The following is a 17,319-nucleotide window of genomic DNA, read 5'->3' as shown; positions in this document are numbered from 1 at the left end:
AAAGGAGTACATTTTCAGGTAATTTTTATTTTGTTCTTTCACATATTATTTCAAGATTTTACATAACGTACATTATATTCAGAAAAACACCAAAAAGATTTTGTCATTTTGGACAAAGTATTTCTGCACTCTAGCATGATACTATTCTAATCGGTAGCATCTACACAGAAAACAACCCCAGGTGGTCAGTTTATAAAGTGTGAAGTCAGTCACACAGTGCACTAGGGTAGCTTTTTCCAAGGTGTATACTACAGCAGTGCTCGTCATGTGGTAATGTGCACACAAACCACTTGCTGGATGCACAGGGGTGCTATATTATAAATGCCCCCTCGCCATCTTCTAGCTACTAATGGACATAAAGTCTGTGCTTTAGGGGGAGATGACTGCCCTCTGATGAAACCCAGAACTCTATCTTAGCTGATAAAGGATGAAGGGCTGTTCTCTGGTGCCAGAAAATCTAGAATAGCTTCAACAGGGGCAATTAATAATATCCACTGCCTGTACGGGGTTTTCCACTTTTATTACTGCCTTTTTACCTTTTATAGATTCCTGTCATTACCCCTTCTCTACCTGCTCTCTGTAAATGCTATTCTGCACATAGACATGGCTGCCTAATTAGTATTTAATCCCAGGAGAGAAGAACTTAGGTGTTCTCCCGAGATGTGTTCCGGAGCATGATTGGATGTGATCTAATCCTGTGGACAGGAGCCTAACTTCGATGATGTGTGCTGTCCTGTTTACTCCATAATAAATGCCTATTGATCACGCCATTAGAAGTATATGGTCTGTGCTCAGCTTCAAACAGTCCTTCACTAAGAACTTCTGAATACACCAGCTATGAATTTCTAAAAATGCATATTCTGTTACAGTAAGTCCGGGATGGGGTCTGAGATTCTGCGTTTCTAATCAACTCCCAAGTGATGGTAATGCCTTTTGGTCCACAGACCATACTCTGATTGGCAAGGTAGTAAGCACTTGGAATGTGCCAGGTCCTGTGCTGGGCACTTTTGATAATTAATATCATTTAATCTTCATTACAGTCGTTGGGAGGTAGGTTTTATCATCTCCATCTACAGATGACTAAACTGAAGCTCAGCAGAGAAACAGAAAAATACTGATAATAGAAAGGAATTAAGGCCACCCTGGGTAATTTAGTTAATAAAGCCTCCTTTGGAGGCTCTTTATCCATGCTAAACAAAATTACTTCCTCCTTTTAAAATACCTTCTTTCAGCAGAAAACCCTAACATCACAGACTATCATCGGAGTTCTATAAGCTTACACATAAAAGCAAAATGGGTTTGGGGCTCACAGAACAAGCGCTAGGTGTGACTCCTGGACCAATAGCATCAGCAACACCTAGAAACTTAGAAATGCAAATTATCACACCCCATCCCAAACCTACTGAATCAGAAACACTGGAGGTGGGACCCAGTGCTCTAGGTGATCCTCATGCCTAAATTCTCAAATTTATATCCTTATAACAACAAGGATTACTGAAAAATAGGGTCAAATTACAGTAATATTAATTTGGGAGATAATGAATTAAAATGAGTTAACTAGATTTCTTTATTGTAGAGTTTACCTGGCCTTTAACACATTCATGAGCTTTATGAATCTCCAACAGACAGGAATAAACCTTTCTCAAATCCGCTTGGCTAGAGAACTCTTCCTTCCAGGATAAGCCTACAGGACCAACTCTCAATGATCCTATCCAAGGTGGATTCTCCTCCTTGCGGCTGGCAGTTAAGGACATACACTTGTAGTAAACAGACATGAGACTAATTTCGAGCTCTGGCAGCATTAGCAGTGGTCCCACCACTGCCAACCAGTCAATTCCAACTCATACCAACAACAACAAAAAAAAACCCCATAGGGGTTCCAAGATTATAATCTTTACGGAAGCTATCTACCACATCCTTCTCCCACAGAGCAGCTGGTGGGTTGAAACCACTGACTTTTCAGTTAGCAGCCAAGCACCGGAACCACTGCACCACCAGGACTCCTCATTAGCAGTGGTAGTGCTGAAGAAGTACTAGAAGAGTAGTTATGATAATGATACCACCACCAGTTCTTTTCTGTTTACAAAAGTAATACATGTATCACTATAGGAAAAAATAAATAAACCAAACCTGTTGCCATGAAGGTGATTCTGACTCATAGTGACTCTATAGGACAGAGTAGAACCGCACCACAGGGTTTTCAAGGGGCAGCTGGTGAATTCAAATTGCCGACCTTTTGTCAGCAGCCATAGCTCTTAACCGCTGTGCCACCAGGGCTCCAATATATAGCAATACATAAAGAGAAAACAGAATACCAGCATTCCTGCTAGTCAGAGATAACCAATTTTTAGTGTACTGATAGTATCTTCTGGTCTTTTTCTATACAGACATCCTAATTTGCTGACAAAATCACCAAAACAAACAAAACCCATACCACTTTTATTACTTATATTATGTTGTTACGGCTGCTGTCAGCCAGCCCCCAACTCAGGGCAACCCCATGCACAATGGAACAAAATGCTGCCCAGTCTTGTGCCATACCCACCATCAGAGTGATTTTTTTTGGAATTTTAAGGTCCTATTTTTAAAGGGACACTGGAAACCCTGGTGGTGCAGTGGTTTAGAGCTACAGCTGCTAACCAAAATGCTGGCAGTTTGAATTCACCAGGCACTTCTTGGAAACCCTATGGGGCAGTTCTACTCTGTCCTATAGGGTCGCTACGAGTCAGAATCGACTTGATGGCAAAGAGTTTTTTGTAGGGTCACTATGAGTTGGAACTGACTCAACAGCAGTGGTTTTTTGTTTTTAGTTTGGATGGTGCAAGAGGTTTGCATCCAATTACTAATTTAAATGTTGGTGTTGTGAACCCACCCAGTGGCACCGTGGAAGAAAGGCCTGGTGATCTGCTTCCATAAAGATTACTGCCAAGAAAACCCTATGGGGCAGCTCTAAACACAGGGGGTCACCATGAATTGGAACTAACACAACAGTAACAGGTTTGCTTTTTTTTGTTTGGATTTCTGGGAGTGTATTGCCAGGCCTTTCTTCCTAGTCTGTCTTAATCCGGAAGCTCTGCTGAAAACTGTTCAACATATCATAGCAACACACAAGCCTCCAGTGACAGACAGGCAGTAGCTGCACATGAGCTGCACTGGCTAGAACTGACCCCATGTCTCCCATGGAAGGTGAGAATTCTACCAGTGAACCACAAATGTGCCTTACTATTTATAATAATTTGTTTCCAAGGATCTCTATCCATCAGACTATATACTTTTTGAGAACAAGGGTTTTTCCATCTTTGCATTCCCAGTACCAGGAACCTATCGAGACTAGTGCAACAGGCACTGAATATTTTTTGAATAAGTAAAGCAACAAAAGATAAAACAGATACACAGACTATGATAATTAAAGAAACGTTAGCAAAAGCAAGAGTAATGTCAATGGGGCAGTAGACAATTTCATCCCCAACAGATCTCAACTTTCTATGGAGCAAGCTTGTCAGATTTTTCAAATGCCTCTAGAGCTTCTGACCTGCAGACAGATAAAGGTTGCCTTCAGAACACCGAGAAGTGAGGCTGACAAAAAAGAGTTCACCAGTCCTCTGAGAAAAGTGAAACTCTCTGAACAAGCAGCAGTAACTGCAAGTATTCTTACGACTCCCTTTAGTGCACACGAGGACACTTCTCTAGGCTGCTGACCTGGTCATTTGTTCTTATACAACAAATTTAGTTACCCTTCTTGGAGTTTGTTGCAATATAACTTTGCCTGCACTAGTATATTCAAGACAGAGACAAGGCAGAAAAAGTAGAATAAAAAAGCCTCATTATTCTATAGTCTATCTTGGAAGCTGAAGCCCAAAGAAACGAACACTGAAGGTCATGAAGCTAGTCACAGTAGAACTGTTCTCACCATACCCAGTGCCTCTTCCAAAAATACTTTATATATCAAAAGTAAATGCAGCTAACTATGCCCCAGAATGCTTTTAGGGATTTGAGTCAAGCTCCTTTCCTAACTTAAAAAACAAAAACAAGACTCTTCCCTCCTCATAGATAGTAAAGGAATCCCCAGATTGAGGTTCTGCCATCCAAGCCACCTTCCTTAGTCCAAGGAGCTTGATATGGAGGCTATAAAAGAATACGAGCAGACCCTTCTCTTCTGCTCTCACCTTTGGTGACTATGGTTCCATACTCAAGATTCAGTACAGTCTGTCTCATCACAATAGCCATACCATAAAGTCCCTTTTCTGGTTCCTCCCGCAGAAGGCTGCAATTTCTTCTAGTCCCAGCTGTTATTTTAGATTGTGTTAAATTGCACACACTGACATAATTTCTGAGTCATTTATATTTCCTGAGCTCATATACGAAAACAAAAGAAGAAACACATGATAGAAAGGAAACTATATGTCTGTTTAGCCATATTCTACTTAATTTTTATAAACATTTTTACTAAAACAAAAACGTAATAAACTCCTAACTCGACTCTTTATTCAGCCACTTCTCTACATTCCTTTGACATTCCTCTCCCAAACTTGGGAAATACTCATCCTAAAAATAAAGTTCCCTGAACTTTGTTCTTTTTCCTCCAGGATTTATAATCTGCAAATAAACGAGCCACTGTATTCTACCCTTTGTTATAATGAAGCCTATCTGAAATATTTAGTATCGTTCCAAAACTTTGTCAATTAGATAATTTAAAATTAAAGAATGGACAAAGCAGAGATAAATAGTGTTAATTTTTAGTTAAGCTTATCTTTTATTAGTGGTATCTACATACTCAAGACTTCCAGTGTATCAGTCATTAGCTAAACACTGAGTACTCTCAGTTTTAGTGTCCACACATTACAGCAGTGTTACAAGCTACGGATTGAGCAGGGAGTGGTGTGACGGGGACAGGGCAGGGAAAATAGGAGTGGCAAGAAAGAATGTCCTTAACCTTTTCAATGACTCTCATTTCTAACTACCCCAAACCCTAGACATGAAAAAGTACATGCTGTATGGTCCCATTCAAATGATGTTCAAGAAGAGGCAAAACTAATGCATGGTAACGGAAATCAAAGAATGAAAATAAACCAAAACCCATTGCCACAGAGTTAATTCCTACTCATAGGGACCCTGTGGGACAGAACAGAACTACCCCACAGGGTTTCCAAGGCTGTAATCTTTACTTGAACAGGCTGCCACATCTCTCTCCCACAGAGTGGCTGGTGGGTTAAGAGGAGAAAAATAGATTTAAAAAAAAAACAAACTGCATTTCCCTTGCAAAATAAGCATATTCAAGAGTTATTACAGAATGGTGGACAGAACAGTGGCCCCCCAAAAATGTCTATGTCCTAATCCCTGGCTGCAGATGAAACTGAGGTTGCTAATCAGCAGATCTTATTATAAAATAGGGAGATTATTCTGGATTTTCCAGGTAGGCCCAATGTAATCACAAAGGTCCTTAAAATGTGGAAGACAGAGGCAGAAGAATCAAAACCATAGAAATGGCAGGATGAGAAAGACGCAGCCCATGTCTCACTGGCTTTGAAGATGAAAGAAAGGGCCATGAGTCAAAGAATGAGAGCGGCCTCTAGAAGTTGGAAAAGGAAAGGAAATTAGTTCTCTCCTAAAGCATTCGGAAAGAACGTGGCCACACCAACACCTTGATTTTGGCCCAGTGTGACCCATTTCAGACTTCTGGCCTTAAAGATAATAAATTTGTATGGTTTTAAGCCAATAAGTTGGTGTTAATTTGGTATCACATTCAACAGTAAGCTAATAAACATGGGGTTAAAAAAAAGCATTGGATTGGTTCAGAGTCAGAAGTTCTGGTTTAAATATGAGTTACACCACTTAAAAGCCAAATTTCTTAACAGCCCGATTCTCCATTTTCTCATTTATAAAATGGGGAAATCAGGTCCTTGGCCTTTTGCAAAGTGTTACAAGTAGACAGCGTATGTTAACATATTTTGTGAACTGTAAAGCACCTATAGATGGAAGCTAATATTACACAAGATTAACATGAACATGATAACATTCATGCATATCCAAATGTTTAAATACCATATACAATTAAGAATTCCAGAAACAAAACTTCATTTATATTTACTGAACTATTTCTAATACGTATTTCTGCAAGTTTTATGCTAAAAATATCAGCATTTTAATTTCTAGAAAATCTCTTAGAAACTGATGGTAAAATTCTAATGGTCAAAACTAAGTCTTCTACTACACACGTCTATATTTCACATAGAACACACTTTAAAGTAACTCCCAGGTAAGAGGGGGAAAAAAATGCAGCTAACAAAACTATTCCTCAATAGAGTTGACTTAAAAAGAAAAAAAGTACTTAATAACAATGAGAATGCTAAGTATCCAAAGCTATTAGAAGTGGCTATATGTACTGAGGAGTAATCATGGCCTTAAATACTTTTATCATTAAAACAAAATAAATGAACTAAGATAGGAGAAAGAATAAAATTAACTTTAAAAAGGATAAAGAAATAAAGCAAGGCTAATGAAATAGAAATCAAGAATAAACATAATAGAATTTATTGTTCAAACCAAGAGCTGGCTTTGGAACAAACTACATGTAATAACCCATTAGGTATATACGTTTTCTTTATTCTTTTTTTCCTTCAGCTCACATGTATTCAGGTATAAATTAATGAACTATCACAGACTAACCACAATTCAAGCAAAAATTAGGATATATGAAATGGTCAGAATTACATGTACTTACTCTTTCCTGATACATGAAATTTCTTTACTGTTAAGAAAGAAAAGCATTGACTAAAATACTGACCCTGACATGTGGTATTACTCAAAATGAACCTATCAATATGCACTTATAAGTATCAAAGACCTCACTTGAGTTTTCAGGGAAACTCACTGAGTTTCCAATGCTTTAAGTAGTCCTAAAAATTATACCCTGCTAGAATTTTTTTTTTTTTAGAAGGAGCTGTCCTTTCTAAAGGACAATTTGGCAATAAATATCAAATGCCCTAAACAAATGCATATATTGGCTTCTAACAATTTCATGTCTATGATAAATTCCTAAGAAATAACTGGAGAGACGCTGACAGCAACAGTATGCATAACAGTACCAAACTACAAACAAGCCACGCAAATGCTCAACAATAGGGAATAATTAAATACATCTTTGATGACTACTTTTCTCTCACACTTCCACACTGAATCGAGCTGGGTCTATCTTCAAAACACCGCACACGCAGAATCTGGTCACTTCTCACCTCCTCCAGTGCAAACACCCTGGCCCGCACTGATTACCTTTTGCGGGTTTTGCCTTCTCTCTTTACCTTTGTCCCCTAGAAGCTACTCTCAACAGAGCAGTCAGAGAAATCCTGTAAAGACTCAAGTCAGGTCATGTTAATCCCCTGATCACACTCCAACGCCTCCCCATAGCACTCTAAAATATAAGCCAAAAAACAGACCAGTGGTTACAAGGTATTTTATAATTCTGCCCCCACTCTCAGCCTACCCTACTACTCTCTGTTCTAATCTTCTACAACTCTCTGCACTGTGGCTACACTGGCTGCCCAGCTCCTGCCAGAATATATCAGGTCCATTCATACTTAGGGCCTTTCCAGTTACTGTTGCCTCTGCCTGGTCCCACCCCCACAAGATCCTCATGGCTTGTTTCCTTACTTTTTGCTTGAATGTCACCTTTTCAGTGAGGTCATCCCTGAAACTACATTTAAAATAGCAACCATGGACAAGGTTCCACTTGCACACTCTCTAGCTGCCTTTCTACTCTATTTTTCTCCATCACATTCAGTACTCTGACACATTATATTTTTTACTTGTTTGTTACTGTCTCCCCCAAGCAGATGATCAGGCCCATGCACACAGGGATTTGCGTCTTGTTTCTTTATTGCTGTATCCCTAGAACAGTGCCTGGCACAGTAGGTCCGCCTTAAGTATTTACTGAACGAGCTTTGTAATATGGGACTGTCATTAAAAATCACTTACAGAAAAACAATGCGATGGAAGAAACTGAGGAAGTGAAAAGAGCACTGGATTGTGTAACCTATAGCTCAAACACTAAGGGAAATTAAAAAATATTTTTAACTGAATGTTAACAAAAACAAAAACAAAAAAATTGTGGAATTCAGTTAAAGCAGTTCTTAGAGGAAAATGTGTAGCTTTAAAAATCTTATTAGAAAAACAGAAAGGTTTAAAATCGGGAGGAATATATAGAGCAAATGTTCCCAATTTTTTAATGTAAAACAAATGTGTATCTGCATGGAAAAAACGGGAAACCATACATCAACGTTTTATTCTGGTTACTTCTGGTGGTAATATTACAAGTGATTTGCAATATGTGCTTCTCTGTATTTTAACTTTTCTCAAATGACTATATATTACTTTTGTAATAAAAAATGTTACTGGAAAACAACTTTTCATTTGTGGCTCAGTTCTAACTGCTGGCCTCCTCCTCTGCCTGTCTCTTAAAATTCTTGCTTCCCAGGATCCCATGCTTGCTTCTCCTCACTTCATTATCCATTCCTTAGTAATCCTATCCACTTTTTGGCTTCACTTATAATCTGTAAATTGACAATATTTTTAATGTCCTGAATTATTGTTGTTGTTAGCTGCCAACCAAGTTGGCTCTGATTCATGGCAACCTTATGTGCAATATAACAAAACATTGCCCAGTCCTGGGCTATCTTCACGACTGTTAGTATGTTTGAAGTCCACTGTTGTGGCTATTCCATCAATCCATCTCACTGAGGGTTTCCCTCGTTTCAGCTGACCCTGTACCAACCATGAAGTCCTTATTTTAGAGACTGGTCTTTCCTAATGATGTGTCCAACTAAGTGAGTCTACGTCTCACCATCCCACTTCTAAGGAGGATTCTGGTTGACTTTCTTCTAAGACTGATCTGTTCATTTTCCCAACAATCCATGTATATTCAATATTCTTTGCCAACACCTAAATTACCCAAACACCTAAATTAGAGACTCATAATCCAACAACTTAAAGGACACTTCTAGATGGAAATCCTAAAGCCACTCAAATTTAACAGGCCTAGAAGAACTCATTAACATTTCCTAAAACCTCTTCTTTCCTATCTATTTTTAATACTCGTTAATTACTGGTTAATAACACCACTGTGCACCCAGGTCCTCAACTCCAGCAGTTCCACCTTAGAAATCTCAATCAAATTCAACTTTTCCTCTCCCTATTAATACCATGGGTTCAATTTAGGTATCTTCCACCAAAAGCATTCTAAATAAATCCTAGCTTACCTTCCTGCTACCACTCTCCCTTTTTAAAAGGCAACTTAATCATAATCAGGTCTTCTACATACGGCTTCACAAGCTGAGTGCTGCACAAGTCTACACGGTTGCTATTTACGTAAACTATGATTTAACTGGTGCCTCCCGGCCTGATCATGAGACTAACTCTGCTTAAAAACTTTGTTAGATCAAATAAACTCACAGCCCCATAAAAACCCTTCAACAGCTGGCCAAAACCAATTTTTCTACCTTTTGTTCCCATCGCTCCTTCATGTAACCTAAATTCCAGACATATTTAAATTTTCAGTATGCCCTATCGCAATCCTAGATTTTTATGCATTCTTCTTTGGAGTGTAGTGCCCTCCTTTCATAAAACTTCCAAATCCTCCAAAGTACAGTTCAAGCGTTACTTGCTATCATCCTCTGTGAAGCACTGACTGCCCAACTGTTTACCTAGCATTTGTTAATAGTTTTATTATAGCACTTGTTACACCGTGTAACAATCGTATCTGTCCACCTTTCAAGCACAACTGAGAGCTTCGCAAGGGCACAAAAATCTACATCTACAGTGGCCAGTCCCTAAAAGGGACTCAATTCATGTTTACTACATCAACACTTACCATATGCAATTACCAAGACTTTAATAGAGAACAAGCTTAAAAACAAAACAGTTACAAGTTTAGCGGTCAATCTAAGCCTAAGTCAATGTGGCAGATACACTTTAAAGTGGCTACCCAAGATCTCTGACTTCTGGTATTTACACTTTGTGTAATTCCCCTTCTTTGAGTGTGGGTAGAACCTGTAACTTGCTTCTAACCAATAGGATGTGGCAAAAGTGATGAGCTGTATGTGAACACTTGTCCGTAAGTACCCAAGAGTGCAGCACCGCCTGATCTTACTAGACTCTCTCCACGATTCTACAGTCAAAAAGAAATGAATTCTGCCAATTAACTGAGGGCGCTTGGAAACAGACCCTTCCCCAGTCCAGTCTCTAGATTAAAAAACACCAGTCCTGGCCAGCATCTTGGTACAGAAGACCTAGCTAAGCTGTGCCCAGACTTCTGGCTCAGAGGAACTGTGAGATAATAAATGTGTATTGCTTTAAGCAGCTATATTTCTAGTCATCTGTCAAACAACAAAGGAGCGCTGCTGGCACAGTGGTTAAGCACCTCGACTACTAACTGAAAGGTCAACAGTTTGAACTCACCAGCTGCTCCGCAGGAGAAAAATGTGGCAGTCTGCTTCCGTAAAGATTACAGCCTCGGAGACCCTATGAGGCAGTTCTACTCTGTCCTACTGGGTTGCTCTGAGGCGGAACTGACTTGATGGCAATGGATTTGGCTTTTTTGGTTTGTGAAGCAACACAGAGAACTAATACAATCAGAACTTTTGTTCACACAAATTGCCATGTTTTCCTTAATTTCTAAAGAAGTATGGAACAAATGTAATCCATTAACACCAGTCAAATAACACTCAAAATTAAAAGACAAATGGGTCAAACAAACCGTACTTATGAATATTCACATAATGAAGTAAAACGTAGGAAGTATTTCGCTATATGAGTCGGAATCGACACGATGGCAACGGGTTTGGTTTTGCTACAGAAAGCGATCACAACATTCTGATCTGACCTCAATCATGGAGATGGTGGTGCAGGACTAGGTAGTATGCGTCACCATGAGTGGCGGCCAACTCAAGAGCAGCTAACAAAATACTGTGTTTGAACTTATTTGCTTATCTGAGAGCCCAGTATATGTAATAAGTGTAACATTCGGCAATTCTCCTTACAAACACAAGATGAATAATACAGAAAAACAGCCAATGTCTAGTATAGATACTCCAATAAAAATAACCAACCCATTGTCATCAAGTCGATTCTGGCTCATAGCGACCCTACAGGACAGAGTAGAACTGCCCCATATGGTTTCCAAGGAGCGCCTGGTAGATCTGAACTGCAGACCTTTTGGTTAGCAGCTGTAGCTCTTAACCACTATGCCACCGGGGTTTCCAGTATGACACTAACCAAATCAAAACCAAACCCACTGCCGTCAAGTCAATTCTGACTCGTAGTGACTCCACAGGACAGCGCAGAACTGCCCCACAGAGTTTCTGAGGAATGCCTGGGATTCAAACTGCTGACCTTTTGGTTAGCAGCCGTAGCACTTAACCACTATGCCACAGGGTTTCCTAGCCATAAAGCCATTGCTGTTTCCCAGTAACCACAAAACAAGTAAGAACCAATTTGTTGGATACCAGAAGAAGCAATCAAATTGGAGAGGGATGGGGGGACTTGCTGGGGACACTATCTGTTAGAAGACAACGGAGCTCTTACTTACTCCTGCAGGCACTAGGGCAGCCAACAAAGCACCAAAGCACCCGGTGCTTAGTTCAGGCAGCTCTCAGACCTAACAATGCACTTTGCAGTCCACACCATCCCTCTCTTCAGCCTACCCTCCACCTTAGAGTCAAGAACTCTTTAAAAAAAAAAAGGCAGGAACTTCCATGACAGAGACCACACTTCAGCATAAAAAAGCATACAACATGCTGTATTTTCCTATAGTTTTTTTTTTTTTTGGGGGGGGGGGTTTCAGGGTGGTGGTTAAAAGCAGCATTTTTCTTAGGAAAAAGCAGAACTTCCTCTTCTGCCACTTCCTATAAAAGGCTTCAAACGAATAAAAGAACAGTTGGGAAATGGCAAGAGACTAATTATAATATCCCAAATTTAAGCATTTTGGCACCTGAGCCTTTTAAGAAGTGGTGACTGAGAACAACTCAACAATGGTTAATTAACGATGATCATCTAACAACATAAAAACCCATGTTTGTCTTGAAGATAAATCTACATAGAAATACACATTTTATTTAACATATTCAGTTTTAGGAGAAAACCCACACTCCTTCAATATAAGGAAGCATGTTTCATAAATAACAGGAGGCACTTAAATTACAATCAGACTACCGAAATATTCCATGGGCACACCACACCCAAACAAGCTCAAGCTAGTTAGGATGCAGCCAAAAGCAATCCAGTACCACTCGTTAATTGTCCACATTAATTCATTTTACGTTTTCATCTCTAGCTCGTGGATGCATTACAAGAGAGGTCCATGTGAATTTCTCTAGAAACAATCTCCATTTATTTGTATATTTTTGTAGTCCATTTCACCTTCTTCACTCCTGATATATCAGCAAAGGCTATTTTACCACCCATATTGTTTTTATGAATATTAGCAACTTAACAGTGAAAAAATGTAGATAAAATAAATCCTCTCTAAGATACCTCCATATTCCTATGCACTGCCAAGGTTTTTAAATATTAGACTGTACCCTTAAAGACCTGTGTTTAAAACAAAGGTGATGATCAACAGTAGCTCACCAGTTCGAAAAGAATAACAAACTGTACAAGATCTACTTCACCTGAAAACTCCAATATGGATTATAATCAAGGACATTCTACAACCTTTACTCTGAGGTCCAAAAATTCAATTTTAGGAAATTCTGTAAACTGAAACACCTGGTTTAGGCATCTCTCTTCTAGTTCTCTGGAGAGAACTGAGTAAGTGTACACAGTCAAGATAAATGTACAAAAGAGAGCAAAACACAAAACGCAACAAAGAAAACCTCATTCAATTTGGCAGTTCATTAAGACAGAACCAGTAACAAAAAAAAGTGACACTGCTTAGGTTTTCCTTTCCTGTAAATTATGTCAGCCCACAAGAGAATGGCAATTTTGAGCCTTATTAGTACCACATTTTCTTACTAGGAAACAATAACACAAGCAGCAATTGAAGTTTTACTATATTGCAGCTAGAACTTTCCACTAATTCAGAAATATTCCTTTTCTCAATTTTCAGACAGAGTTAATTCATTATATCTTCATATGCCTAAATATTCATACAATTTGGAACTGAATAAATACACTAATATTGAAACACATAATAAAAACTAAGTCAGTGTGAAGTATAATCACGTGCAATTCTTAAAATAATAAGACTCATCATCTAGCTCCCTAAATCACAGGATGACAAGACTCAACAGGCTTCTATTAAGTTTTCCTGGTAACCCCATCTGCCGAAATAAAAGTAAAAACCTCACTAAGGCAAATGCCACTAAAAAGATGGGTTTTTACTTAAGTATGTTCCATCTCCCTGTCTCAACAAGGATTTGAGGTACTGGCACTTTGATCTGATCCCGTAATGTAACAGGAACAAGTAATTTCTCTGATCTCCTCCCAGCCTTTCTCAACTGTGGCTCCTCATCTGAACCACAGAGCACAGAAAATGATTTCAGTGACTATTTCCTCATATTTCCCAAGAATGGTACATAATTGATACCATTCTAAATGCAAAGGAGAAAAAAGTTAATTCATTCTATACAATAGGCCCAACTTCTCTGGAGACCCCACTGCAAATGGCTGCCAAAAGTTCCTCATACAACTAGTTGTCACTATCCTGCTACTAGGCCCCAGTCATCCTAACCCCAAAAGTACTAACAGAGCTGTACTCAAGAGCACAACTCTAGGAACTCAGATAAGAAAAGAGACAAATGCTCTCTCTCTCCAACTCTAAGCAACTAGATCTTTTTCACTTGCTAATTCACTATGACTTAGTAACAGCACGGGTGTCAACTATTTGTTCCCTGGTCTGAATGGAATGTATTTAACAAAACAAATCCATAGATATACTGACTCTTAGTCAAATGGAATTAGCAACAACTTCTAAAAAAACAATCAGTATATTAAAGAAATAAAAACTATTATTTTGACAATCTTTTTCCCATTTTTAACTGAATAGTCACGAAGCTAAACTTCTTCAGCCAGCTTTTAATTAATGATCTTTTAAAAATCATAACTGCTAAGTACAAATTTTCATTTTAAAAAGATAAATATTTTTTAAAATCAGTTTATCTTAAATTCTAGGATTACCCTCCGATTCTCAGGAAACTGCCTATTCCTTGATTGGGTGACTACAGCCCCTTCAACTGTGTTGGTTTTAATCAGGTCAGAGTACCAACACTGGTTCTTTTCAAGAGCAAAAGATTTTTAAAAGATGGCACAATTTTAGGAAATGTCACTATTTTCACTTACACAACAAAAAGGACTTCAAGTAATTAAAGGCAGGTAATTAAATTTAATTAAAGTCAAGAGTTCTACACAGAATGTGCAGAGCAGTATTAAAAAGATGAAAAAACTAAACATGACATTCCCATTCTGAATTTATGCTAATGTAAATTCTGATAGTACAGAACATCACAACAGATAAACTACATTACCGAACACTCCCTATACCAACTCCCTACTCAAAATTCACAAGTTTATAAACACATGACTAATGCGGCACAAAAATGGAGGGGGCAGTTTTTCACTGTTCATCCACACTTACTTGTGAATTTATATATCAGATACATTAGTCAATGATACAGGAATGCTTATCTTATATTGTCAGCATCTCTTAACCAGACTTGTTTCTTTCCCATGTAATGGGGGGGGGGGCTCATTTACTATAGCCGTTTTGTAGTAAAGTAGACCACTATAAAACACAAAGCAGTAACTTCATTTTCCTCAGGCCAAGTACACCCTTCTCCCCGTATCTACATAAAAGCACACCACTTTGATAATAATAATTTCCATTTTTCACAAGTGGCTTTTCCTACCGCACCTTGCAGGCAGGGTTGTAAGGAATAATTTTTGTTCCTCCCCTTAAGAAACCGTTCACAAGTTTTTAAGTGCTCAGTCCAAATCGAACAGGACTCACGCTGACTTCTACCTGAAAAGGCAGTTTACAGGGGATAAAAATACCCTAATTGAACACATCACTCCAATGAAGGTATGTGGTAGGTAGGACTACTTACACAGTCTCAAGGATTATAGCTATTAAAATTCAGTCCAAAGGAGATATCCCCCTCCTTCTTCAAAAACGTACTCGAACACTCCTTTAAAACTCTGCCTTCTGGCTTAAACCTGCTCACCACTCCAGCCCCAGATATGACTACACCTAAACAACAGATCTTCGCCGGACTTCCTTACACCAGAAGCCACAACCCCAAGGCTGTTCTGTTTCAAAATTCCATTCACCTCATTGGGGGAGGGGGGAGCTTCCTCCAAAGGGGGGCCGCTACAAAGGTGAGGGACACAAGGTGGTATTAAGTCTCTAGGTGGTAGTGGTGCCGCAACGGTTAAGCGGCGACTTTCCCCCCAGGAGCGGGTGACCGACCGCGGACCCGGCCCGGACAGCAAAGCCAGGGCGTCCTCGCTGAAGGAGAAAAGGAGAAGGGTAAAAATACCCAGCGGCCGCGGCCCACGTGCGGCCCAGGGGAGGTGGGGAGGTGGGGAGGCCGGGCACTCGGGCAAGGAGCCGTACCTCCAAACATGTGCGGCGAGAGGTGAGCTGGTAAGGAGCCGATCACCAGGCGCGGCCCGCCGGGGCCCCCGCCCGCCGCCCGGTCCCTGCCGCCGCCGCTGCCGCCGTCCTCTGGGCTGCTGTGCACCGAGTCCTGCGAGCCGTACGGTCCGCTGCTGCTGTTGGGGATGCTGAAGGAGGACTGCGCGGCGCGGGCCCCCGACGCCACAGTCCCCACGGCCCCGCCGAGGGAGCGGCTGCGCGGGGCCGCCGAGGCAGCCGCGGCGCCGCCCGAAGCGCTAGGCTGCTGCGTGCTGGGCACCTGAGTCGGAAACCTCCCAGCGGCCGGGGCCCGAGCCCCGCCGCCGCCGCCGCCGCCCGCAGTCCCATTGGTCCCTCCGCTACTGCTGGAAGGTAAATCCGAGCCCGAGTACGCCCGAGCGCGGCCGTTAGCAGCGGCCGGGCCGCTCTGCTTGGCGCCCATGTCCGCCCTGCCCCGGGCCGGGCCCGCGCGCAGCGCCCGGAGCGCCGGGAGGTCGGGAGCGAGCGCAAGATTGAGAGGGCAGGGCCGAGGCGCCGCGGCCGGCGCACAGAGGCCCCCACACGTCCAGGGCCGCCGCCCGGCGCCCCGAGGGGCGGTCGGCGTCCGGTGCCCCCTTCTTCTCGGAGGCGACGGGCGAGACCAGCGGCCTGACAGAGGGCGCGGGAGACGAGGAGAGGCGGAAAGGAAGGAGTCCTGGCTCCGGGAGCGGCGGCCGCCGCTCTGACTCCGGCGGGAGGGGACAGCTCAGGTGGCTGTGCGGCTGCCACTGGTTTCGGTTCTGGTGCGCGACGACGGGCCACTGCCGCTCACTGCCGCCACCGCCGCGGTCTGCGCCCCGGGCCTCGGCACCGCCTCCTCCCGGACGGCTGCTGCTACCGCCGCCATCCTCCTGCTCCCACGGCGGCTCGCGGGTGAGTGGGAGGCGCCCGCCCAGACTCCGCCGGGGCCACCTTCCCTCCTCCCCCAGCCAGCTGTTATTAACGGAGAAAGAGGAAAAACGGGTGGCGCGTGAGGGCAAAACGAGAGGGAGAGCGGCGCGTGCTTCCCGGCAACCGTCGCCTCGCGCCCGTAGCGCGCCGCCGGCTAGGCCGGCTTCCTCGGGAAGGCGGGGCCGGGGCGGTGGCGGTGGCGGGGGGTCAGGGCCACGAAGGTGGGGGTGCCTGGAGGGGAGGAGGCTCCCCGGCTCTCGCACCGGAAGGCGAGGAGAAGCGCGGCTCCGGAGTGCGCCCGGGCCCGTGTGTTTGGGTCGCGCGCGGTGCCCCGCCCTCACCCCCTGGCGCAGCGCGGCAGATTGGCTCTCGCCGGCCTTTCCCCGCCTTCCCAGACCGCGGTCTTCCCGCCCCAGCTCCGCCTCGCCAAGGTACAGCGGTGTGGTAGGTGCTGCCTCCCGGGGACTCGGTGATGGACAGGTCGCTGGCCCCGCCCCGCTCCTCCGGGGCCCTCCCCCTGGCCCACCGCGGAGACTACGCTGATTGGAGGGACAGAGCCCCTTGGGGCTCCAACCAGAAGGCGGCCCCTCCTTCCGCACGTGGCCTTTCAGACGCTAGAAAAGACGGTGTGTCCTGTTCACCTTTTTGTGGCTGTGGTTGTGAGTACCTGTAAATGGGTATATTCTGTGGTCTGAGCCATTCCGTTTGCCTGGGTGGTACTCTCCTCGTTGGCGTTCAGAAGCTCAGCAACGCAAATGATACAGAAA

At 42.6% G+C, this 17,319-nt stretch overlaps 1 protein-coding gene across 1 annotated transcript in view; it reads right to left on the bottom strand.

The window, feature by feature from the left end:
• Nucleotides 1-16,096, bottom strand: part of ZNRF2 (zinc and ring finger 2) — a 116,964-nt gene extending 100,868 nt beyond the window's left edge. Inside the window, exon 1 of the mRNA XM_010587431.3 lies at nucleotides 15,602-16,096. Within this exon, the coding sequence (XP_010585733.3) occupies nucleotides 15,602-16,064 (463 nt within the window). The 5' untranslated portion in view covers nucleotides 16,065-16,096. The remainder of the gene's footprint in view (nucleotides 1-15,601) is intronic.
• Nucleotides 16,097-17,319: the final 1,223 nt, after the last annotated feature.

The sequence above is a fragment of the Loxodonta africana genome, chromosome 8, assembly GCF_030014295.1.
Source record: "Loxodonta africana isolate mLoxAfr1 chromosome 8, mLoxAfr1.hap2, whole genome shotgun sequence".
In the NCBI taxonomy this organism is placed as follows: domain Eukaryota; kingdom Metazoa; phylum Chordata; class Mammalia; order Proboscidea; family Elephantidae; genus Loxodonta; species Loxodonta africana.
The sequence above is the reverse complement of the archived record's forward strand: the minus strand, read 5'-3'. Positions and strand labels throughout refer to the sequence as shown.